Genomic DNA, 24779 nt, shown 5'->3' on the forward strand with positions numbered 1-24779 from the left:
TGTCTTCAGGGCTCCAAAAATATGTAAATCGGAACTTAACTAAGGATGTGTAAGATCCTCCGCAGCGTTGTCGAAACAACCTTTGCAGGGTGATGGCAGGCACTATCATACAGCAGAATGACTCCGTCCATCAACATTCGTGGGCGTTTGGACTTGATGGCGTGTTTAGCTTTTACAAAGCGTCCACGTATCTTTGTGCTATAATTGTGGCACCGTGTTCTAGAAAGTCAATGAGCAACAGCCCCCTGCAGTCAAAGAAAAAGGTCATCATGACTTTTACGGAGATGGCGCGCTTGTTGTTTCCGCTACACTGCAGAAGTTTGGCTGGGAAGCCCTTACACGTTCTTCGTACAGTCCCCATCTCTCGCCATGTGATTTCCATATCTTTATAGCCCTGAAGAAATACGCTTCTGGCCATTAAAATTGCTACCCCAAGAAGAAATACAGATGATAAACGGGTATTCATTGGACAAATATATTATACTACAACTGACATGTGATTACATTTTCACGCAATTTGGGTGCACAGATACTGAGAAAACAGTACCCAGAACAACCACCTCTGGCGGTAATAACGGCCTTGATACGCCTGGGCATTGAGTCAAACAGAGCTTGGATGGCGTGTACAGGTACAGCTACCCATGCAGCTTCAACACGATACCACAGTTCATCAAGAGTAGTGACTGTCGTATTGTGACGAGCCAGTTGCTCGACCACTATTGACCAGACGTTTTCGATTGGTGAGAGATCTGGAGAATGTGCTGGCCAGGGCAGCAGTCGAACATTATCTGTATCCAGAAAGACCCGTACAGGACCTCCAACATACGTTCGTGCATTATCCTGCTGAAATGTAGGGTTTCGCAGGGATCGAACGAAGGGTAGAGCCACCGGTCGTAACACATCTGAAATGTAACGTCCACTGTTCAAAGTGCCGTCGATGCGAACAAGAGGTGAACGAGACGTGTAACCAATGGCACTCCATACCATCACGCTGTGGGATACGCCAGTATGGCGATGACGAATACACGCTTCCAATGTGCGTTCGCCGCGATGTCGCCAAACACAGATGCGACCATCGTGATGCTGTAAACAGAACCTGGATTGATCTGAAAAAATGACGTTTTGCCATTCGTGCACCCAGGCTCGTCGTTGAGTACACCATCGCAGGCGCTCCTGTCTGTGATGCAGCGTCAAGGGTAACCACAGACATCGTCTCCGACCTGATAGTCCATGCTGCTGCAAACGTCGTCGAACTGTTCGTGCAGATGGTTGTTGTCTTGCAAACGTCGCCATCTGTTGACTCAGGGATCGAGACGTGGCTGCATGATCCGTTACGGCCATGCGGATAAGATGCCTGTCATCCCGACTCCTAGTGATACGAGGCCATTGGGATCCAGCATGTCGTTCCGTATTACACTTCTGAACCCACCGATTCCATATTCTGCTAACCATCATTGGATCGCGACCAACGCGAGCAGCAATGTCGCGAAACGATAAACCGCAATCGCGATAGGCTACAATCCGACCTTTACCAAAGTCGGAAACGTGATGCTACGCATTTCTCCTCCTTACACGAGGCATCACAACAACGTTTCACCAGGCAACTCCGGTCAACTGCTGTTTGTGTATGAGAAATCGGTTAGAAACTTTCCTCGTGTCAGCACGATGTAGGTGTCGCCACCGGCGCCAATCTTGTGTGAATGCTCTGAAAAGCTAATCATTTGCATATCACAGCATCTTCTTCCTGTCGGTTAAATTTTGCGTCTATTGCACGTCATCTTCGTGGTGTAGCAATTTTAATGGCCAGTAGTGTACATTTGTGGTCGTCGATTTGCTTCAGACAAAGAGGTTCATGCCTGGCCATGATCACGGTTCTGTAGGCAACAGTACAAATTTTTTCCATGAAGGCATCCACTGTTTTGTTCCACAGTTGAATAACTGTATTAACAGGCATGGCGATTACTTTTTAAATTACAGTTTACTTAATTTTCTTGCATCTGCATCGTTTTCATTTTAGTGCCCCTTATATATACATAATTGTAGCTTTTGTACTATAGTACACTGTTTATAACAAACTTCATTGAGGGTTTAAGTATGTTGCGAAACGATAATCCAGTGACTAGTTTCTTAAACAGTTCTCTACAAGATGAAAGTGGGTGAGCATCACATATCATTCCTACAATACGTTTTTTATTAATGAAGACTGTCTCAGACGTGAGTTACTCCAGAACATTATTCTGTATGTCATTGTTGAATGGAAATAAGCGGAATATGTTATCTTAATGACTTGTTTCTATCGAAGGTTTCCATTCACGTGCAGTGCAAATGTGGCTGAAATAAGTTGTTCCAGGAGTTCAAGAATGTGTGTTTTTTTTTTTTTTTTTTAACTCTCATCTCGCATCAATGGGGACGCTTAAAACTCTGAAGTATCGAACTTAGTTATTATGTCCTTGCCATATGTTACACTTATCATTGGAGTAGTACCTCTAGATGTGCCTTACTGAATATGCTGTGCCTTTCTGAAATTGAGAGTGAGATGTGTGCAAGAAACCACTGAGTGATACTTTTATGACCACTATTTACCGTCTCTGCTTTTGATGTGCGTATGTTTTGATTGATTGCAATGCTAGTGTCCTCTGCAAAAGGAACTATTTCTGCTTGTTGTGTAACCGACAGAAGGTCGTTTGCATTCGATAGTGGACCTGCTTACGCTGGTTGAATTACTGAGGATGGTCGTGGTACAGGATACGCCTTTATTGTGGGCGAAGAGGTGCCTGGTTTTTACTGCAAAACTGTTCTTCCTGTATCTTGTCAGCTTGTACGTCCGGCGACACGGTAGCTCCAAATCCATAGTCTGCAACGCCTCTGTGTGACGTATAGATACCACCTTTGAGTACAACGGATCCTTCACTCGCTTGCCGGTGCTGGTACTGACTCCTGGAGGTGCATATCAGGGAATGAGGCTGCTGTTACACCTGCCGAGGCTGCAGCTCAGCTTCCCAGGCATTTTTAGCAGCGCTGCCCCCTCCGACTCTTTGACTTCGTAGCACTATGGTTCGAACACTGGTCGCCTCTCTGTGGGACGAGCTCACAGAATTTAAAGCCCTCCCTACAGCCCTGGCGAATTCCTCTCGTCCACTTCATCGCAAGGAGATAATTTTAACTGGGCTGCATTCTTTCTTTTACGTCGTCGCCATCTGTTACATGACAACCCCACACAACTTTCTTCCCATCGCAGCAGACTACTAATGGTGCGCCACTTTCTAACCCTGTGTCAGTTTATAACTGCTTGCGTTTTAATATGTGTGTCTCGTTTGAGCTACCCGCGGTCTTAGCAGAAACAGTACAGGCTGTAGACCACGTTCTGCTTTCTACCCGCTATAGCAAAGTGGCAAGAGAGATTTAATTTGGACAGTTCTCGGGTATCTGACCAGGTAGCGTCGTAATTTCGCCACAATATTTCGGCAGATGTACACGCTGCCATCTTCAGGTGGTTCCTGGCGAATGCTGTGCTGTTCCTCTCGGCGCCCTATATATGCTAGCCGTTACCCCCTCCACCGTTCCTCTCCTGGTGTCTTCAGTGCGGCCGGCGCGGCGGCTACTGGAGATGGTGGGGGAAGCGGCGCCTGGGTCTGAACTGGGGACTGCAGTCTCCCTGCTGCCGCCGTCGGGGGCGGTCGTCGGTCTCTGGGACCGCATCTTTCACTCCAGGTTGAGTGCAGGGTTCCAAACCTGACTAAGTTGAAGGCCGGTGTCTTTATTAATTAGATCGTTTTGTAGTCGGATTTCGATGGCCTCTTTAGTAACGCAGTCCTAGAAGTAGGAGGATCGACAGAATATTTTTGTTTTTTCATACTCCATAGTATGGCCAGTCTTCATACATTGGTCAGCCACGGCTGATTTAGTGACCTGGTGTAATTCGGTATGGCGCTTGTGTTCGCGGCACCTCTCTTCTACAGTGCACACTGTCTCCCCAATGTATGATTTTCCGCACTGACAGGGAATTTTATAAACGCCTGGTTTACGAAGGCCTAGGTCATCTTTCACTGAACCCAGCAGAGTCAAGGTTTTTGCAGGGGGGCGGAATAAAGAGGCCATCGAAATCCGACTACAGGACGATCTAATTAATAAAGAAAGCGGCCTTCAACTTTGTCAGGCTTGGAACCCAACACTCAGCCTGGAGAGAAAGATGCGGTCCGAGAGATCGAGGACCGCCCCCGACGGCGGCAGCAGGGAGACTGCAGACCCCAGTTCAGACCCAGGCGCCGCTTCCCCCACCATCTCCAGTAGCCGCCGCGCCGGCCGCACCGAAGACTCTAGGAGAGGAACGGTGCAGGGGGTAACGGCTAGTATATATAGGGCGCCGAGAGGAACAGCACAGCATTCGTCAGGAAGCACCTGAAGATGGCAGCGTGTACGTCTGCCGAAATGTTGTGGAGAAATTACGACGCTACCCGGTCTGATACCCGAGAACTATTCAAATTAGAAATACGCCAGGAAAACTTAAGATCGCATAAGAGAGATTTAATTTCCCAAAGTGTCCTAGAAAAGGACAGCCGTCGTAATTGTCCATTTTACCATTCCACTGTGTCTGTTGCTTTTCAACTGGCGTTCCACTTTAACCATCATTATTAATTAGACTTTTACACATCTGTTAACGCCGTTTAGGCTCCTATGTGTGCCAGCTTCGAGAAGCGTGGAGTTCTTGGCATAGAAAGGGTCCATTTTAGCTCACAATTTGGGCGCTTATGACCTCAGCTGTTTTGCACCCTAAAGCAAACACGCGAAAACTGGGCTTGAGTGGTAGCAGATTCACAGATACTATCAATTTGGAGAGGACAAGTTGCGACTGGTGTGTCATTGATTTGAGAATTGTCTGCCTCGCTGAACTCAGATACGACGCTAGGAAAGAAAGAGCAGGGAGTGAGGCGACGTGTGCACCTCCCGTCCACAGGACTAGGAGCCCGACGTGCAGCATGACGCCGGACAGCCTGGAGACTTCGCGCGCCCTCCGCAGCGCGTCGCTGCGGTCGCCGCGACGCAGCCTCTCCGCCGAGAGCATTGTGCCGTGCCCCGCCAGTATGTACAATTATCTCTGACTACGACGACTTTCCGCGTCAGCCATTTCCACAGTCTAACATAACAGTCGCGACACTTCGCCTCGATTTTGTTGCCTACCGCGCCAGCAGCGCCCCAAGCGGCCAGTAGGTTAAACTGTGAGTTCGGCGCGATTGTGGAAGCGAATAGTGGTTGTTTATTTTGATTTCTACAAAGGTTTTTACAAGCTGGAGCGTTTGTAGCGCAATAAATTCCAGCAACAACAGGAAGAAGATACCACAGCTGTCTTCTTTACGTTTCCTAAGGATCCTGAGAAGTATATACCATCATGTTACAAAAGTGTATCGTCAGGATTCACTTGCAAACTACATGTGTATTAATGATTAATGTTTCGTTTTAGGAGCAGAACATGGTTAGTTAGTAGCAGACGAGAAGACCTTACGAAAAAACACCCAGTTTACCTTTATAATAATATTAGGTTTTGTTCGCTAAATTTCGAACAAAACCAGTTCATGAACGCAGACAATAATAAACTCGTGTAGAATGCAGTACCCACACTGTTTGACATCCAAAATAAGCCACCTCAACTGACGATGAAGAGGAAACTGCCACAAAGATTCGACAATCCATCTAAAGCTGTAAAACAGTCCTATGACACAGAAGCAGCCAGTTCAACTCTCCATGTATCAGTGGCAAATTCGTGTGAATCATCAACACAGACATGCTTTGACGATGAAGTGGTTAGATTAAGTGGAGTTATTCGTGTCTTACAAAAACGTTTGGTATGTGTTTCATTCACTTCTGTTGTTAGTCGCTTAATTTTTCCTTCGTGCGATGACATTATTTTGTTAGCACCTTGTTCACTACTGACAGATTGTTTGAAAATTACTCAAATATTTGGTTTTGCGTGAAATGTAATCAGCTCATTATAATGTTTTCAACATATTTCTCCCACTATTTGGCAGTTGCTTGTCCCACTTAGAATAATATAAAGATGAAGGTCGTACTTGTGGCAACAGGCTACAACAATGACAAACACAGTAGGCCTACAGAACGATAAATCAGCTGTCGATCGCTTTTGCATGTCTGCGCTTCTTACGTGTGGATCTGTGTATTTATATTCTTTTGATATCAACGTGGTAAACTGCAGTTCTATCCAATGTCACAAGTGTTTCTTCACTAATGTGTTGTAGCTTGCCTCTCGATTCACCGTTTTTGTCCACACTTGCGCTTATTTTAGAATCATTTTTAGAAACATATATGCCTTCTGATACTACGCAAACCCTTAAAGGAAAGAAAATAACTCAAATATTTCGTAAATTACGTAGGAAATGGATGCAAAACAAACATTATGCTTACGACACGTCTGACGTTCATCTTACTCCCCGCTTGTAGCGCTAGTGTAGCTCCATTTGTCAAACGGTAACAACTTTTACAGCAGTGAGTGTCGCGACTGTTATGTTAGACTGTGGCCATTTCTGTGAACGCTGTTGTTTTGGTAACTGCAACTTTTAGTTCCAATTTGTCACATTCTAAAAATCACAGCTTACGAATTCACAAATTGTATCCCTCTTTAAACACCTCCGATTAAATTTGCGATGCTCAGTGATCGAATAATGTTGCAAGCTTACCTTTTATTTTTATGACTCTGACCTAATGGATAAGACATTATCAGTTTTGACTGCAACGGCAGTTGTTTCGGTCGGATTTTTGCTGCTTGGTAATACTATATTCCGGGAATACAGATTTTGCAGTACGGAAGGCCACATAGTTTTGCACCGAGTGGAGCCATATACAGGGTGATTTACGAAGAAATGCAAATATTTTAGTATGCTACAAGTGAAACTAAATAAAAAAGTTCATATAAACATAGGTCTGGAAATGTTTAGTTACAGAGTTACGGCTAATAAAATGTTTTGCCTGAAATTTAGCTCAAATGGTTTAAATGGCTCTGAGCACTATGGGACTTAACATCTGAGGTGATCAGTCCCTTAGAACTTAGAACTACTTATACTTAACTAACTAAGGACATCACACATATCCATGCCCGAGGCAGGATTCGAACCTGCGACTGTAGCAGTCGCACGGTTCCAGACTGAAGCGCCTAGAACCGCTTGGGCACAACGGCCAGCTGAAATTTAGCAACTTCACTAATATGCAGCCATCGCAATACTTTACGAGGTTAAAGTAAAGCACAATTTCCATGTATTTTGTTGTTATTGGTCTGGAGAATCTAATAAAACATGTCCCAGATGTGTATCTGCAGTAGTTTTCCAGAACACCCAGAGATGCAAGATACAAGTAAATTTGTTTACTTTCCATTAAGAATGTAGAAACGTTTATGTCATTGAGTTGTTTCAGTCGTTTGCTAACCTTGAAATGTCTTAGTTTTCTGTACTGTTCAGTGAAAAATCATAACAACAACATTGAGGCATTACTTGCTAACATTGTGAATGCAATAGGAGAAATTAAGAACAAGCAACAAAATCTGTTTATACACTTGCAGCTAAATGAATTGAACTCGGTGAAGGCATTTTTGAACATTTACTGTGAATGTCTTGTGAAATTGTATGTACATTGTACATCTTCCTTAACACTGAGCTTTGTTTTTTCTAGTTTAACCTTAATTCATGTGTGCCTATAGTATTAATAAAAGCGGATTATCAGACACATTCATACAATTTCAGTTAACGTTATTACCATCATTTTTCCAAAATTAAATTCACTATAATTTCTGAAGATAACTTTGGGCAATTGCATGGAATTTAGAAAAACAAATTTGGCCAAGCAGTTAATAAATTAAAATATTTATGAAATTACATGTTTCTTTTTCTTAATTTTCTGGAAAACTACTGCAGATACACGTCTGGGACATGTTTTATTAGATTTACCAGATCAATAACAACAAAATAAATGGAAATCGTGCATTACTTTAACCTCGTACAGTTTTGCGATGCCTTTACATCAGCAAAGTTGCTAAATTTCAGGGAAAATCTTTTATTAGCTGTAACTCTGTAACTAAACATTTGTGCACCTAAGTTTATGTGACCTTTTTCTTTAGTTTTACTTGTAGAATAACATACTAAAATATTTGCATATCTTCGTGAATCACCGTGCATTCTTGGTGAACACTATAGGAGACAGTAACTATGTTCAGCATGTGCATCTATTCGTGCCTGATACCAACACAATTAAAACACATTGACAAGTCGTTACACACTGTTACAATAATCTGCACACAATATGCTCACTGCAGTCCATTTGCCCGCATGGCAGACGTGTTTGTGTAACTTTGGCACTCTCTAACTTGATGATCACTTTTTCGTAAAACATATACTTTTTGTTACCGTCCAGCATAATTCTTACTGTTCACTGACGATCAAGCCATGGCAACTGGGGACCGACCCAACCAGTACGATATTCCTTAATATGTGAAGGAAAGGTCAGAGAATATATGTGTGGATCAATTATCATGGGCTGCGGGAAAATTGGTAAAGAAGAGACAAATGTCAGATAACGATTCTGAAAATAAATGCACTGATAAGAAAAAATGTGGAAATCATTTGCAAAATTACACATGTTGTTGTTGTTGTTGTTGTTGTTGTTGTGGTATTCAGTCCTGAGACTGGTTTGATGCAGCTCTCCATGCTACTCTATCCTGTGCAACCTTCTTCACCTCCCAGTACCTACTGCAACCTACATCTTTCTGAATCTGGTCAGTGTATTCATCTCGTGATCTCCCTCTACGATTTTTGGCCTCCAGGCTGCCCTCCAATACTAAATTGGTGATCCCTTGATGCCTCAGAATATGTCCTACCAACCGATCCCTTCTTCTAGTCAAGTTGTGCCACATACTCCTCTTCTTCCCAATTCTATTCAGTACCTCCTCATTAGTTATATGAGCTACCCATATAATCTTCAACATTCTTCTGTAGCACCACATTTCGAAAGCTTCTATTCTCTTCTTGTCCAAACTATTTATCGTCCATGTTTCACTTCCATACATGGCTACACTCCATACAAATACTTTCAGAAACGACTTCCTGACACTTAAACCTATACTCGATGTTAACAAATTTCTCTTCTTCAGTAACGCTTTCCTTGCCATTGCCAGTCTACATTTTATATCCTCTCTACTTCGACCATCATCAGTTATTTTGCTCCCCAAATAGCAAAAATCCGTTACTACTTTAAGTGTCTCATTTCCTAATCTAATTCCCACAGCATCACCCGACTTAATTCGACTACATTCCATTGTCCTCGTTTTACTTTTGTTGATGTTCATCTAATACCCTCCTTTCAAGACTCTGTCCAATCCGTTCAACTGCTCTTCCAAGTCCTTTGCTGTCTCTGACAGTATTACAATGTCATCGGCTAACCTCAAAGTTTTTATTTCTTGTCCATGGATTTTAATACCTACTTCGAACTTTTCTTTTGTTTCCTTTACTGCTTGTTCAATATACAGTTTGAATAGCATCAGGGAGAGGCTACAACCCTGTCTCAGTCGCTTCCGAACCACTGCTTCCCTTTCATGTCCCTCGACTCTTATAACTGCCATCTGGTTTCTGTACAAATTGTAAATAGCCTTTCGCTCCCTGTGTTTTACCCCTGCCACCTTCAGAATTTGAAAGAGAATATTCCAGTCAACATTGTCAAAAGCTTTCTCTAAGTCTACAAATGCTAGAAATGTAGGTTTGTCTTTCCTTAATCTATATTCTAAGATAAGTCGTAGGGTCAGTATCGCCTCACGTGTTCCAATATTTCTACGGAATCCAAACTGATCTTCCCTGAGGTCGGCTTCTACCAATTTTTCCATTCGTCTGTAAAGAATTCGCGTTAGTATTTTGCAGCCGTGACTTATTAAGCTGATAGTTCGCTAATTTTTACATCTGTCAACACCTGCTTTCTTTGGGATTGGAATTATTATATTCTTCTTGAAGTTTGAGGGTATTTCGCCTGTCTCATACATCTTGCTCAACAGATGGTAGAGGTTTGTCAGGACTGGCTCTCCCAAGGCTGTCAGTAGTTCTAATGGAATGTTGTCGACTTAGGTCTTTCAGTGCTCTGTCAACCTCTTCCCTCAGTATCATATCTCCCATTTCATCTTCATCTACATCCTCTTCCATTTCCATAATATTGTCCTCAAGTACATCGCAATTGTATAGACCCACTATATACTCCTTCCACCTTTCTACCTTCCCTTCTTTGCTTAGAACTGGGTTTCCATCTGAGCTCTTGATATTCATGCAAGTAGTTCTCTTTTCTCCAAAGGTCTCTTTAATTTTCCTGTAGGCAGTATCTACCTTACCCCTTACCTCTACATCCTTACGTTTGTCCTCTAGCCATCCCTGCTTAGCCATTTTCCACTTCCTGTCGATCTCATTTTGGAGACGTTTGTATTCCTTTTTACCTGCTTCATTTACTGCATTTTTATATTTTCTCCTTAATTATATATGAATGCATGAAATTATATATGAAGTTAAGATAGGATAGACCCATGTAACATGTATAACTGATTTGCCTCGACGGGCAATGGTTCCACCGCCGTCAGTACAGATGCACAATCACGTTCGACCTCGTGCAGGAGTCTCAAAGTAGCGAGCATGGAGGACAAGGAAAGGGACTGCGGATAGGGGGCGCTAGGTGGAAGCGGAAGTCGGCCGGGAGACGTGCCGTGACAGTCTGCAACACTGTGTCCGGGTGGCGCAGTGGTTAACGAAACTGCCTAGCAAGCAGGAGATCGCAGGTTCGTGTCCTGTTTGGGCAAACATTTTCACTCATCGCCACTGATTCGGCATAAAGTCCGATCCAAGTGACATCAATAGTCCTTTCCCTTTCTTTTCCTTACCCCTCCGTCCACTTCAATCTACTAAATATCCACAAAATTGATTGCGAAAGAAATATGTAGAAAATACTAAGTAGAATATGGGTCGTTATGTTATGACATGTTAAGGTGTTAAAAAAAAGAAAAAGAAACTTCCAGTATAGAAGAAGTTTCACTGCCCTAATCGCAGTTGATGTTATTCTCATTACTAGTTTCAGAAAAGTTATATTGCCATCTTCATATGTGTAAGTGCTCAACATATGTTACAACGTTTATAATTATGATACATAATTTCGAAAAAAAACAGTAATTCGGTTTTACATACCACAACATGTGTGAATTATAAAGCCACTACATGTGGCACGTTGCCGCCTGGCCATTGAAGCCGAGGAGGTAAACTGCGAAATTAAAATTATTACGTAAAAAAAGAGCTAAAAAATTTTTATGTGACTCCAACGTCATAGACTAATATAATGTTTACCTCACAGAAAAGATACTCCCATCCAACAGTAAGACACTACAATAAACGCCAGGTACAACAAATAGAGCACATACACTTCTGTAAGATGTGTGTCTGTTGGCAACCGGCTCTGTTCTACCACAAAGTTGTCAAAAGAGTTACATAATACTACAAAGCCCCACCAGGTGGCTGCAATCTCGACGAACTGTGTGTAATGTATCAACAATATTAAGCTTTATATGAAGTATGTCAGTTTGCTTACAATAACACCAAGTTTACAAAATTGTTGCTACATTATATAGTATGCAGTAATGTTTGCGATTATAGTGATGGAAAAATATTTACAGAAAATAATTTACATTTCCGTTAAGTTTTAAAATATGTTCCAGCATCATAATCAATACAATTTGAAGATAAAAAAGTGATAGCAATACATATGTATACACTTTTTTTACAGTTTTATAGATACAATAAAAATAAAGCATGGTAAAATACATGACGTCATACAATTACAAAATCTTGTAGATGGGAGCAGGACAGTGGGAGGCATATAACTGTGTGTTACAAAATTGGCAGTATGCATAGAGGCTACATTAGACCGATGATTATCAGTACTCAACATTTTATACTAGATGCAGCAAGATAGTAATATTGATGACAAACCAACATTAGAGGACGTGAAAAGATTGTTAACAAAATATTAACACTGTTAACATAGCCGGCCGGAGTGGCCGAGCGGTTCTAGGCGAGACCGCTACGGTCGCAGGTTCGAATCCTGCCTCGAGCATGGATGTATGTGGTGTCCTTAGGTTAGTTAGGTGTAAGTAGTTCTAAGTTGTTAGGGGACTGATGACCTCAGAAGTTAAGTCCCATAGTGCTCTGAACCATTTGAACCATTTTTGAACTGTTAACATATAATTGTAACGTAAACAGTGGTAAAGCTGAATGCATCTCATAAGAGCCTTAACCAGGCTATGCTAATGTGCGAATTTACCTAAAATGCTGAGAATAAAACGATTATTACACTTTATAAAGTTTATGTAAGATTTGTAGGTATTATATTGTATACCCATTTCTTAGGGTTAATATAATACGTCACAAAATACATGGACGGGAAACAGCAGCCAATCCAGGTCATCTTAAACATCGTCACATTACAGTATGGAACCACAGGATATGTAAGTGTGGTCTACGTCAGGATAGTAACGTAAATGCATCGTAACAGCATGGTACAATCTCCAAACCTACTCCAATACAACATATTAACAATACGTAACCTGATAGGTTCTCATGTTTATAACATACAGAAATAGAACAACACCATTTTTACGTTGTACATGAAACTGACTAAAATTATTGACATAAAGTATGCAAAAGTTTGGTACTCGAAGGCTGCAAAAGCTCAGGCATAAAATGTATTTGTATGACACGTTGGAGTCACCAAGAAAAAATTTTAGCGCTTTCTTGTACGTAATACTTTTAATTTCACTGTTTTCCTCAATGGTTTCAATGGCCAGATGGCAAGGTAGGATAGGATGGGGCTAGTTGAGCAATTTTGCACTTAATTGGTTATAGCTCCTCAACGACAAGTCTTAATGGATATTATGCATACTGATGGGTAAGTAAATTATCCCTTTGCAAAAGTGTCCATAGTAATTTATTTCTAACAAGTCACTTTTAAGGGGTAGAGCTGTTTAAATGCGAATGGTCAAGTACGCTCAATGTACCCCATAGATGAGGCAAGTTGAGCAAGGGTATGGGGCGAAATGAGTTCTTAGAAATCTAGTCAAACCATGGGTTCATTGTTAGCTAGACACCTATCAACTTTTTATTTATAGTCTTTTAATGGTGTAACAGTAAAACTAAAAGTAATTTTCTTTTAATAATAAATAAAAAATAGAATCAACAAAATATTAACGTATCTTAAGATTAACTTTTGGATTAGACTCAGTATTTATATTCAAAATCAGACTTGAATATTTACGTAATTATCAGTATAGCTTATATTAAAAAATAAAATATTTATAAGATCTTGGAAATGTAATCGTCGTAGTCGCTGTTGCAATTAACACAAATGAAATTAAGACCAGCATCTGACGCACATTTTATATGTGCCCATTGGATCCAAGCTTCCTCTGGTAAACTTGCAGAATAGCCTTAATAACAAACCAGACAGAAAGAGTCATCATAGTTGCTTTCCTCACTTGACTGAAGTATTTTTTTAGAAACACTCTTCTTTTCTTTTTATCAATGTTGTATCTTGTCCTTTTTATTTTTGTAGTGGTTTTATTTTGTTCCTCTTGCAATGCGTTCTTTTCGGGAGTGTCTTTTAGAGCAGGAGCTTTCCTCTTTCTTCTGTTAGTTTTGGTTGGTTTTCTAGGACCTTCTTTTGGATATGGTCGAACAGTTTCTGGAGAAAATGTATGCGTTAGATTGAACGGCTCATTTTCTTTACTGCTTGTACAAGGTTCAGGTCCAGTTTGGCTGGTGGACGTAGGACTGGGATTAGGTTCAGTGTCGGACATTAGTCCTACAGGTTGCTCTGGACGATCTTTTTTCAGCTCGACAGTTTCTGGATCTGGACGGTCGGTTACAAATGATGAGGAAAACTCATCCTTACTAAAAATGTTCGCATTACACGGGAAGATGCTAGTCTTTCGGAAAGTGTGGACAATACTTATACTTGTCTGAGCCATTGGCAACGAATCAGCAACAGTATTTGGTACATCGTAAATAGGGAGGGTCTTGCCCGGGCTATTTCGTAGCTATGTAATGAGCAGCAGCGCAGTACTTTTTGATTGGTCCAAAGACTGAGACATCCAATGGCTGCAGCTTGTGGCTTCAATGCGGCGGAAAGGACAACATTACAACTCCGTTCTCTTTGGCCAAATTTTGTGTTATCTTGTTCAAATGAGAGGAGTGTGTGGTATCGATAGCTACGATGCCACGGCGTAGGCACAAGTTCTTAGGTTGGCACGACGACACCGACACCGACTACAGCGCCCTCTAGCCGGCGCTGCGCAGATCTACGAGCGCCGCTCCAGATTCAGCCCATTTGATTCCGAGTAGGCGACCAAGCAACATTGTTTATATTTCATAGTGGGCGAACCACTACAGATTTTGCCTTTGTAACTTGATGTACAGCTTCGTACCTACGTGCTCATCTCAGCCAAAGTTAAGTAAAACCACTTTTAATTGTAGTACCAAGTGTTCTACCTCACCTGCTCCTCCTAGATTCCTACATCCGGCCTACCCTTCAGTTTTCAGGAGCAGACCCACGCGCCGCGTATCCAGGCAGGATACAAAAGAGTGATTGTCTAAGACTAACAAAACAAGGTGCTCCATAGACGGTTTTACGTGTTTTATAAAATATTGCATAAGCTGATGGAATTCTTCGTCAGTAACCCATCCACTGGTATTGCCTACTCCTGTACAATCAGAGGGACCACAATTAAGAAAGTGTCACTTCACATTTTTTCTGGGAAACACAAACATAGGAGGTACTGTGTTTCCATAAGCAGATACAGCACTACTACTGTAACGTTGGTCCCTCGCTCTCCAGAAGTGATGGCACCGACGTTACGCTTACCCTTGGCAGCTGCAATTTTATTTGGCATCACCACAGTGGACACTCCTGTTTCATCTACATTCCATATGTCTGACGCACTGAATCCATGTTTATCCATTACTTCAGCTAATTTGTAAAAACAAAAACTTTGAAATTCTCGGCATTAAATGACGTTGCCCTATCAAGGCTGGTGGGTTCGGGATTTCGAATGGATGGCTCCGGATTTCGTTTTAAAAAAATCGGAAGCTATTCTTTTCCGGCCATCTTATTTGCAGTCCAGGAGGATAGAATTTTAATGCCAAATTTAGCAGCACACTCGTAGGCAAGGCGACGAACGTCTTTTGGGGAATATCCATAGAAGATTGATGCTATTTGTAACAAGCATTTTTTAAAGAGTCCTCGGGGTTGCATTTTTCTCCAAAAATCTTGTCAAAGTTATACGTTTGATGCCGAATTCTTTGGCGGCGGTATTCACACTTTCTCCCTCATCATCTACAGCCTTGGCAGCATCATTTAAGTCTTCAGTAGTGTAAGAACCTCTTGTAGTCTTTCTTTTATAAGGCCGCATCCTAAAACAAAATAAGCATAAGCTATAGAAGTTCACGAAAGCGGAGTCGAGACAAGACAGAAGAGCGTGCCGTTTTTTTTTTTTTTATTGTAATTTTGATACCTTACAAACAAGGTAGGCCGGCATCGGCCTATTTATGCCGCTCTTTAGCCCTAGAAAAGACACACCGTACAACAGGAATACAGAAAAACAAACGTACATGGAGGGCAAAAACGGAAGACAAACATAATAAAATAAACGAAGTCGTTCACTGACGCACTGCTCGGATTAAAAAAAAAAAATAAAGACTGCATACAACGGAGAATACAGAATGTCACGCGTGAATCGAGGAGCTCGGACGGAGAGACACTGACGGGACGATAAACATGAGCACTGTGGCGATGATCTCCGGTGCACGAAAAACGCACTGTTTACACACAAAAAAATCCAGGAGCCTGCCAGAGGGTAGAGGTGAGGGTAGGAGGTAGAGGGGGAGGGGGTTGATACCAGTGGGAGAGGAGAAGGGAGGGGGAGGGAAGAGGGTAGGGGGGTCTGTGGAAGCCCGGGGAGTGGGGGAGGGGAGGGAGGTAGGAAGAGAGGAGGGAGAGAAGGGAAAGAGGGTGCCTTGGAGGAAAAACACAGGGGGCAGAAGGAAAGGATCAAAGTTGGTGGGAGGGGTAGATGGAGGGGATGAGGGCATCATCAGGGAGGAGGAGTTGGCGGAAGCCACCATGGGCAAGGGTATGGAGTGTGGAGAGATGGAGAGTGGGTGGGATGTGGGAATACAGGCACGGCAACGGACGGGGGTGGGAAAGGATGGGAGAGACAAGTGGGTGAGGGGGATCAAGTTTGCGGGAGGTGTAGAGGATCCGTATCCCTTCGAGGAAAAGGAGGAGGTGTGGGAACGGAATTAAGTCGTAGAGGATCCGCGTGGGGGAGGGGAGGCGGATGCGATAGGCGAGGCGGAGCGCATGGCGTTTCAGGATTTGAAGGGATCTGTAGAAGGTAGGAGGGGCGGCGGTCCAGGTGTGATGGGCATAACAGAGGAAAAGAGCGTGCTGTGGCCCCGCGGCTTATAAGACGCGGCCGCTGCGGCGCGTTGGGCGTGCGTCCATACGCAGCGCTGTGGCGGCGACGGCGGCGCTCGCGGGTTTGGCAGGTGCCTTCCAGCGGCCGTCATCCAAGTCCGTGCCTTCCGGCGGGCTTTCCGAATCGTCGGACCGGAATACCAGATTACTTTCGTTCCCAGTCCTGGGGTTAGTTGAGCAACTATTGCTCAACCCAAAAATTTAAAGCAAAAGTGAGGTTACGAACAACGGTTAGAATTATATCCAGAACTTTTATACATATCAAAAATATACTAAATTTATGTAAGTTTAACACTTACCTGATTGAGAACAGATAACATTTGACGGGTACAGAAGAAATATTGCGGTTTACGATTATTTTACTTTTTGATCACAAAATAAACAATGCACACGTGAACTCATACTTCACTCGATGCACAAGCCGTCACTGGCGGTCGCGCGATGGATTCCCCTCCCACGACCGCTCCTTTCCGCTGTTTGATGTACTAGCGTGTGGTGAACAGTTTCCAACATATTTCGATTGCCCAACTGTCCCCTTTGCTCAACTAGACTCGCCCTACCCTACCACATGTAGTCGCTTTATATTCACCTAAGCCATGGTATGTAAAACTCAATTACTGCTATCTTCGAAATTGTATGTGATAACTGTAAACGTTGTAACATACAAATGGTTCAAATGGCCCTGAGCACTATGGGACCTTACTTCTAAGGTCATCAGTCCCCTAGAACTTAGAACTACTTAAATCTGACTAACCTAAGGACATCAGATACATCCATGCCCGACGCAGGATTCGAACCTGCGACCGTAGCGGTCGCGCGGTTCCAGACTGTAGTGCCTAGAACCGCTCGGCCACCCCGGCCGGCTGTTGTAACATACAGGTTGTATATAAATGAATATCGGGGTTTTAACGCTTTATACACTACTGGCCACTAAAATTGCTACACCAAGAAAATGATGTGCTACAGACGCGAAATGTAACCGACAGGAAGAAGATGCTGTGATATGCAAATGATTAGCTTTTCAGAGCATTCCCACGAGGTTGGCGCCGGTGGCGACACCTACAGTGTGATGACATGAGGAAAGTTTCCAACCGATTTCTCGTACACAAACAGCAGTTGACCGGCGTTGCCTGGTGAAACGTTCTTGTGATGCCTCGTGTGTGGAGGAGAAATGCGTACCATCACGTTTCCGACTTTGATAAAGGTCGGATTGTAGCCTATTGCGATGCGGTTTATCGTATCGCGCCATTGCTGCTCGCTTTGGTCGAGATCCAATGACGGTTAGCAGAATATGGAATCGGTGGGTTCAGGACTATCAGCTCGGAGACCATGGCTGTAGTTACCCTTGACACTGCATCACAGACAGGAGGACCTGTGACGGTGTACTCAACGAAGAACCTGGGTGCACGAATGCCAAAACGTCATTTTTTCAGATGAATCTAGGTTCTCTTTACAGCATCATGTTGGTCGCATCCGTGTTTGGCGACATCGCGGTGAACGCACATTGGAAGCGTGTGTTCGTCGTAGCCATACTGGCGTATCACCCGGCGTGATGGTATAGGGTGCCATTGGTTACACGTCTCGGTCACCTCTTGCTCGCATTGACGACACTTTGAAAAGTGGACGTTACATTTCAGATGTGATACGACCCGTGGCTCTACCCTTCATTCGATCCCTGCGAAACCCTACATTTCAGCAGGATAATGCACGACCGCATATTGCAGTTCCTGTCCGGGCCTTTCTGGATACAGAAAATGTTCGACTGCTGCCCTGGCCAGCACATTCTCCAGATCTCTCACCAATTGAAGACGTCTGGTCACCGGTGGCCGAGCAACTGGCTCGTCACAATACGCCAGTCACTACTCTTGATGAACTGTGGTATCGTGTTGAAGCTGCTTGGGCAGCTGTACCTGTACACGCCATCCAAGCTCTGTTTGACTCAATGCCCAGGTGTATCAAGGCCGTTATTATGGCCAGAGGTGTTTTTTCTGGGTACTGATTTCTCAGGATCTATGCACCCAAATTGCGTGAAAATGTAATCACATGTCAGTTCTAGTATAATATATTTGTCCAATGAATACCCATATATCATATGCATTTCTTCTTTGTGTAGCAATTTTAGTGGCCAGTAGTGTAATATTTATTATATTAAACTTACAGTTATAAATGATATGTCAAATGAAAGAGCAACTCAAACAGTTGTGTTTGGCACCAGTGCGCATGCACAGCGCGCAATGGTCCCGTCGCAGTCCGCTAGACAGCGGTAGTAACGAAGATGGCGACTAGTGAACAGAAAGCATGTGTTTTGCAGTTTGCAAAGACCGAATTTGTAGTTACTGTGCAATGTGCGTTCCGGCTGAAGTTCGGTTGTGATCCTCCAAGTGATAATAACATTCGTAGATGGTATCATCAATTTGAAGATACTGACTGCCTTTGTAAAGGGAAGAGCACAGGACGACCAAGAGTTAGTGAAGAGGCTGTTGAGCGAGTGAGAGAGTCGTTCACGCGTAGCCCAAAGAAATCAGTCCGGAAGGCTAGTCGTGAATTACAAGTTCCTGTGTCGACTGCTTGGAAAGTTTTAAGAAAACGCGTACAACTACGTCCTTACCATCCACAGTTATTACAGGCTCTAAAGCTGGCAGACCATGGATTACGTGCCAACTTTGCAAACGAAATGTTGTTTCATGACGATGAAGATTTTCTGGATCATGTTGTCTTCAGTGATGAATCGACCTTTCACCTTAGTGGATATGTTAACACTCGCAATGTGCGCATCTGGTGCTCAGAAAATCTTCACGAGGTGGTACAAATGCAACGAGATTCCCCTAAAGTAACTGTTTTTTGTGCTGTATCCTGGCGGAAAGTTTATGGGCCTTTACTTTTTTTGGTGAACCTACTGTAACTGGCTCGTGTTATCTTGATACACTAGAGCAATGGCTCTTCCCTCAGTTGGAAGAAGATGAGCCAGAGAACTTCATTTTTCAGCAAGATGGTGCACCACCTCACTGGCATAGCGAAGTACGTGATTGGTTGAACTTCACTGTACCCAAGCGCTGGATTGGCCGCAAAGGGCCCCTTGACAGGGCTTGCTTTGAATAGCCTCCACGTTCACCCGACCTAACGTGATGCGATTTTTTCCTTTGGGGATTCATCAAGGATCATGTGTACATGCCTCCGCTACCAGCAAGCCTCCCTGAATTAAGAAACTGGATTGAAGCAGCTGTTGCTACAATCACTGAAGACACATTTAATAACGTTTGGGAAAAACTTGACTATAGACTTGATGTGTGCCATGTAACAAATGGGGCTCACATTGAACATTTATAAAAAAAAAGCACTCTGTCTTCAGGCCACAAGTGGCCCATCGGGACCATCCGACCGCCGTGTCATCCTCAGTTGAGGATGCGGATAGGAGGGGCGTGTGGTCACCACCGCTCTCCCGGTCGTTATGATGGTTTTCTTTGACCGGAGCCAATACTATTCGGTCGAGTAGCTCCTCAATTGGCATCACGAGGCTGAGTGCACCCCGAAAAATGGCAACAGCCCATGGCGGCCCGGATGGTCACCCATCCAAGTGCCGGCCACGCCTGACAACACTTGACTTCGGTAATCTCACGGGAACCAATGTATCCACTGCAGCAAGGCCTTTGCCTCGAACATTTATAAGGTTCTTGGTAAAACTGTTTGAGTTGCTCTTTCATTTGACATATCATTTATAACTGTAAGTCTAATATAATATAATAATTATTATAAAGTGTTAAAATCCCAATATTCATTTATAAACACCCTGTATTTGTAGCACTTACAGATCTGAAGATGGCAGTATAACTTTGCGGAAACTAGTAATCATGATATGAATCAACAGCGATCTCTGCAGTAAAACTTCTATTTTGGAAGCTTTGTTACGCAAAAAGTTTCCGTTCCAATGCCTTACAGTCCAGAATTGGTGTGCCAATCAGGCAGAATCGCCACTGTCGCACCTAGTTGAAGTCAGCCGTCTGGTAAAACACGATGTGCCGGTGCTGTGTGGAGGAGATCTGCATGCTGCACATCCTCGTCCGATAGGAATCGTCGATCCTTGACGACCTTTCTTAAGAGACCAGAGCCGTGATGAAAGCATGGGGAGAGATCAGGATCATAGAGTGGGTGTCTCCCATTTGAGTGACGAGATCTGTGATATGGAGACGTGCGCTATCATCGAGCAGCGGCACTCTTTCTGGGACCACTCGACAATGGTGCTTCTCGACAAAAATGCTGTCCCAATCACATTCTTCACTCTCCGATGGATGTCTACTCGAGCTAGTTCTTCTGCAGCCAAGAAAAGAATAACAGCACGTCGGTCCTGTATGAAAGTATTTGATTATAATGTCTCCATAGTTCAGGTCTCCACGTTTACCACTCGCACTTTGGAAAGACACGGATGCCACGCTAGTCCCTTGCCTGCCCTACTTGTTGACGCGTATGTACCCACACTGATGTCGTACTACGTTGCATGTACGCTACAACAATACTCTCAAAACACGGTTTCATTTCTGAAACTTTAGGTGTCAGAATGCACCTCTTCATACAACACCCCGCTCCAGCCATAAAAATCACAACTTTAGATTTTGGTAAATTTGTGGCAAAAGTCACAATGAGAAATACTTTTTTTAGAAAAGGTAGCATGGTCTGTTCATGTAGTCATGTCGCTGTGCATCGCACTTCTCCTCGATACATACTGGCACAAGTCAGCAGTCTTCGTGATTGTGACGTCACTGTTCAGGGTGCAAGGTTCAAACAATTGAGTCGTAGCTACTCGGACAGCCTGTGTGTCCAGTATTGTTAAATAGAGTATGACATGGCCCCGCAGGCGTTAGCTGGGACAGATACCGGGAAAACATCAGACAACACCGGAAGGCTAATGCTTTGAATACGTGGAAGTTGTGGGGAGAACGGGCAGGCACAGTTTCTCTAATAAAAGCCTTTCTTTTATCTTTAAAATTTAAAAACTTTCTAAGATTGATTTTAAAATAGTAAGCGAACATTCATCATCATGAACGACAAATCATCAATATAGTTTGTAAATGAAGGTTCCTGAACTGCACTACTGGCCATTAAAATTGCTACACCAAGAAGAAATGCAGATGATAAACGGGTATTCATTGGACAAATATATTATACTAGAACTGACACGTGATTACATTTTCACGCAATTTGGGTGCACAGATCCTGAGAAATCAGTACCCAGAACAACCACCTCTGGCCGTAATAACGGCCTTGATACCCCTGGGCATTGAGTCAAACAGAGCTTCGATGGCGTGTACAGGTACATCTGCCCATGCAACTTCAACACGATACCGCAGTTCATCAAGAGAAGTGACTGGCGTATTGTGACAAGCCAGTTGCTCGTCCACCATTGACCAGACGTTTTCGATTGGTGAGAGATCTGAGAATGTGCTGGCCAGGGCAGCAGTCGAACATTTTCTGTATCCAGAAAGACCCGTACAGGAACTCCAACATACGTTCGTGCATTATCCTGCTGAAATGTAGGGTTTCGCAGGGATCGAACGAAGGGTAGAGCCACGGGTCGTAACACATCTGAAATGTAACGTCCACTGTTCAAAGTGTCGTCAATGTGAACAAGAGGTTTCCGAGACGTGTAACCAATGGCACCCCATACCATCACGCCGGGTGATACGCTAGTATGGCGATGACGAATACACGCTTCCAATGTGCGTTCACCGCAATGTTGCCAAGCACGGATGCGACCATCACGATGCTGTAAACAGAACCTGGATTCATCCGAAAAAATGACGTTTTGCCATTCGTGCACCCAGGTTCGTCGTTGAGTACACCATCGCAGGCGCTCCTGTCTGTGACGTATCGTCAAGGGTAACCGCAGCCATGGTCTCCGAGCTGACAGTCCATGCTGCTGCAAATGTCGTAGAACGATTCGTGCAGATGATTGTTGTCTTGCAAACGTCCCCATCTGTTGACTCATGGTTCGAGACGTGGCTGCACGATTCGTTACAGCCATGCGAATAAGATGCCTGTCATCTCGACTGCTAGTGATACGCGGCCGTTGGGATCCAGCACGGCGTTCCGTATTACCTTTCTGAACCCACCGATTCCATATTTTGCTAATGCTAACAGTCATTGGATCTCGACCAACGCGAGCAGCAATGTCGCGATACGATAAACCGCAATCGCAATAGGCTACAAAAATGGTTCAAATGGCTCTGAGCACTATGGGACTTAACATCTGAGGTCATCAGTCCCCTAGAACTTAGAACTACTTAAACCTAACTAACCTAAGGACATCACACACATCAATGCCCGAGGCAGGATTCGAACCTGCGACCGTAGTGGTCGCGCGCTTCCAGACTGAAGCGCCTAGAACCGCTCGGCCACACCGGCCGGCGCAATAGGCTCCAATCCGGCCTTTATCAAAGTCGGAAAACTGATAGTACGCATTTCTCCTCCTTACACGAGGCATCACAATGTTTCATCAGGCAACGCCGGTCAACTGCTGTTTGTGTATGAGAAATCGGTTGGAAACTTTCCTCATGTCAGCATGTTGTATGTGTCGCCACCGGCGCCAACCTTGTGTGAATGCTCTGGAAAGCTAATCATTTGCATATCACAGCATCTTCTTCCTGTCGGTTAAATTTCGCGTTTGTAGGACGTCATCTTCGTGGTGTAGCAATTTTAGTGGCCAGTAGTGTACTAGGGCTATTCGGAAAGTAACATCCGATTGATGGTGAAATGGAAACCACTTTGAAAATCAGAAATATTTTATTTGCAACAGTTAGCTACAGCTTCCAGTCACTGCTCTACATAGTCACCACTCCGACTTAGACATTTGTCGTAGCGTTGTACCGAATTTCCAATATCCTCGTCATAGAAGGCAGCCGCCTGTGCTTCCCGCCAATTCTGTTAGCTCGTTGTCTGTGCGAAAACTTTGTCTTCATAGCCAGTAGTTAATGCGAGCAGAGATGAAACACAGAGGGAGCGAATTACGGGCTACAGTGCGGGTGACCAAACACTTCCCATCGAAAACACTGCAAGGGCATTTTCATTGCCCCTGCAGGTTGCGACCGAGAATTGTCACAAAGTAGGAACCGTATGACAGTTCTGTAATGTGGGCTGCGTAACATCAGGTGAAATCTATCACTAAGACCTCATACTTGGCGGGAGACATTATTTTCTATGCATCTTTATGTGCTCACCATGCGCTCAGAACTGAAAAGAGCGAAGTGAAGTATCCGACAGGCACTGTCGAACACATATGTGCAAAGCTTTATTAGATTTTCACAGTAGTTACCACTTCTTGACCGATCGGAACTTACTTTCCGAATATCCCTCGTATTATTTTAACAGATCAAAGAACAGCCCTCAGAATCAATTTATAATGATTAAAACTCAAAATCCCTTTTCAAACAAAGAAAGAAACTACAAATTGCATAACGCAAGGTTAAATAAAAGATTATAACGTCACATGGGAAAACCAAAATTTTCGAAGATATCACATGTGGTCTCTAAAGGCAATAAAATATTGATCACAAAATTTTTCATTAAAACAACTTAAATGCAATGAAATCTGATTTCCATCAACGCAAATTCAAACGCCGTAGCCTCTACAATGCGCACCGTATCACAAAATATTTTCCTTTCTTTTAAACACTTTACACCATAAACCTCCCTACATGTGATGCATACTACATCCAAAGGATTATGATAAATAATAGAGCAAAGATGTTATAATTAAGCAGGTATGTAATCACTTCCTTTCAAAATAAATAAAAAAAACACAAATCAACTCTTAATCTCAGTGATTACACTCGTTAAAAATATGTACAATACATACGTTGTGATTTCGTCGTGGTCATTCGCTGTTGTGCAGAGTGCTCTCCTTCAGGATCGCATGCGGCACGGGAAAGATTTTCTATGATGTGCGAAACGTTAACAGGGTGCAATCAACTTACACAAATTGTATACTGGGATTATACGTCGATGTGCGTGCGGCTCGCAAATCTTAAAAGGGGCGAGCGAGTAGATGCGGTACTACTGAACACTTCGACTATACCGCACCGCACCAAACAGCAGTACGGTGGGGTAGACAAGAGACAAATCAACAACTGTTGCAAGCCAACCTCAGCAAGGCAGTAATAAAATACACTACTGGCCATTAAAATTGCTACACCACGAAGATGACGTGCGACAGACGCGAAATTTAACCAACAGGAAGAAGATGC

At 43.5% G+C, this 24779-nt stretch overlaps 1 protein-coding gene across 1 annotated transcript in view; it reads left to right on the forward strand.

Moving 5' to 3' along the window:
• Window positions 1-24779, forward strand: part of LOC126134931 (LIM domain-binding protein 3-like) — a 196265-nt gene that overhangs the window by 126307 nt on the left and 45179 nt on the right. Inside the window, exon 8 of the mRNA XM_049915196.1 lies at window positions 4895-5079. Coding sequence (XP_049771153.1) covers window positions 4895-5079 — 185 coding nt within the window. The remainder of the gene's footprint in view (window positions 1-4894; window positions 5080-24779) is intronic.

Source organism: Schistocerca cancellata, chromosome 1, assembly GCF_023864275.1.
Source record: "Schistocerca cancellata isolate TAMUIC-IGC-003103 chromosome 1, iqSchCanc2.1, whole genome shotgun sequence".
Lineage (NCBI taxonomy): Eukaryota > Metazoa > Arthropoda > Insecta > Orthoptera > Acrididae > Schistocerca > Schistocerca cancellata.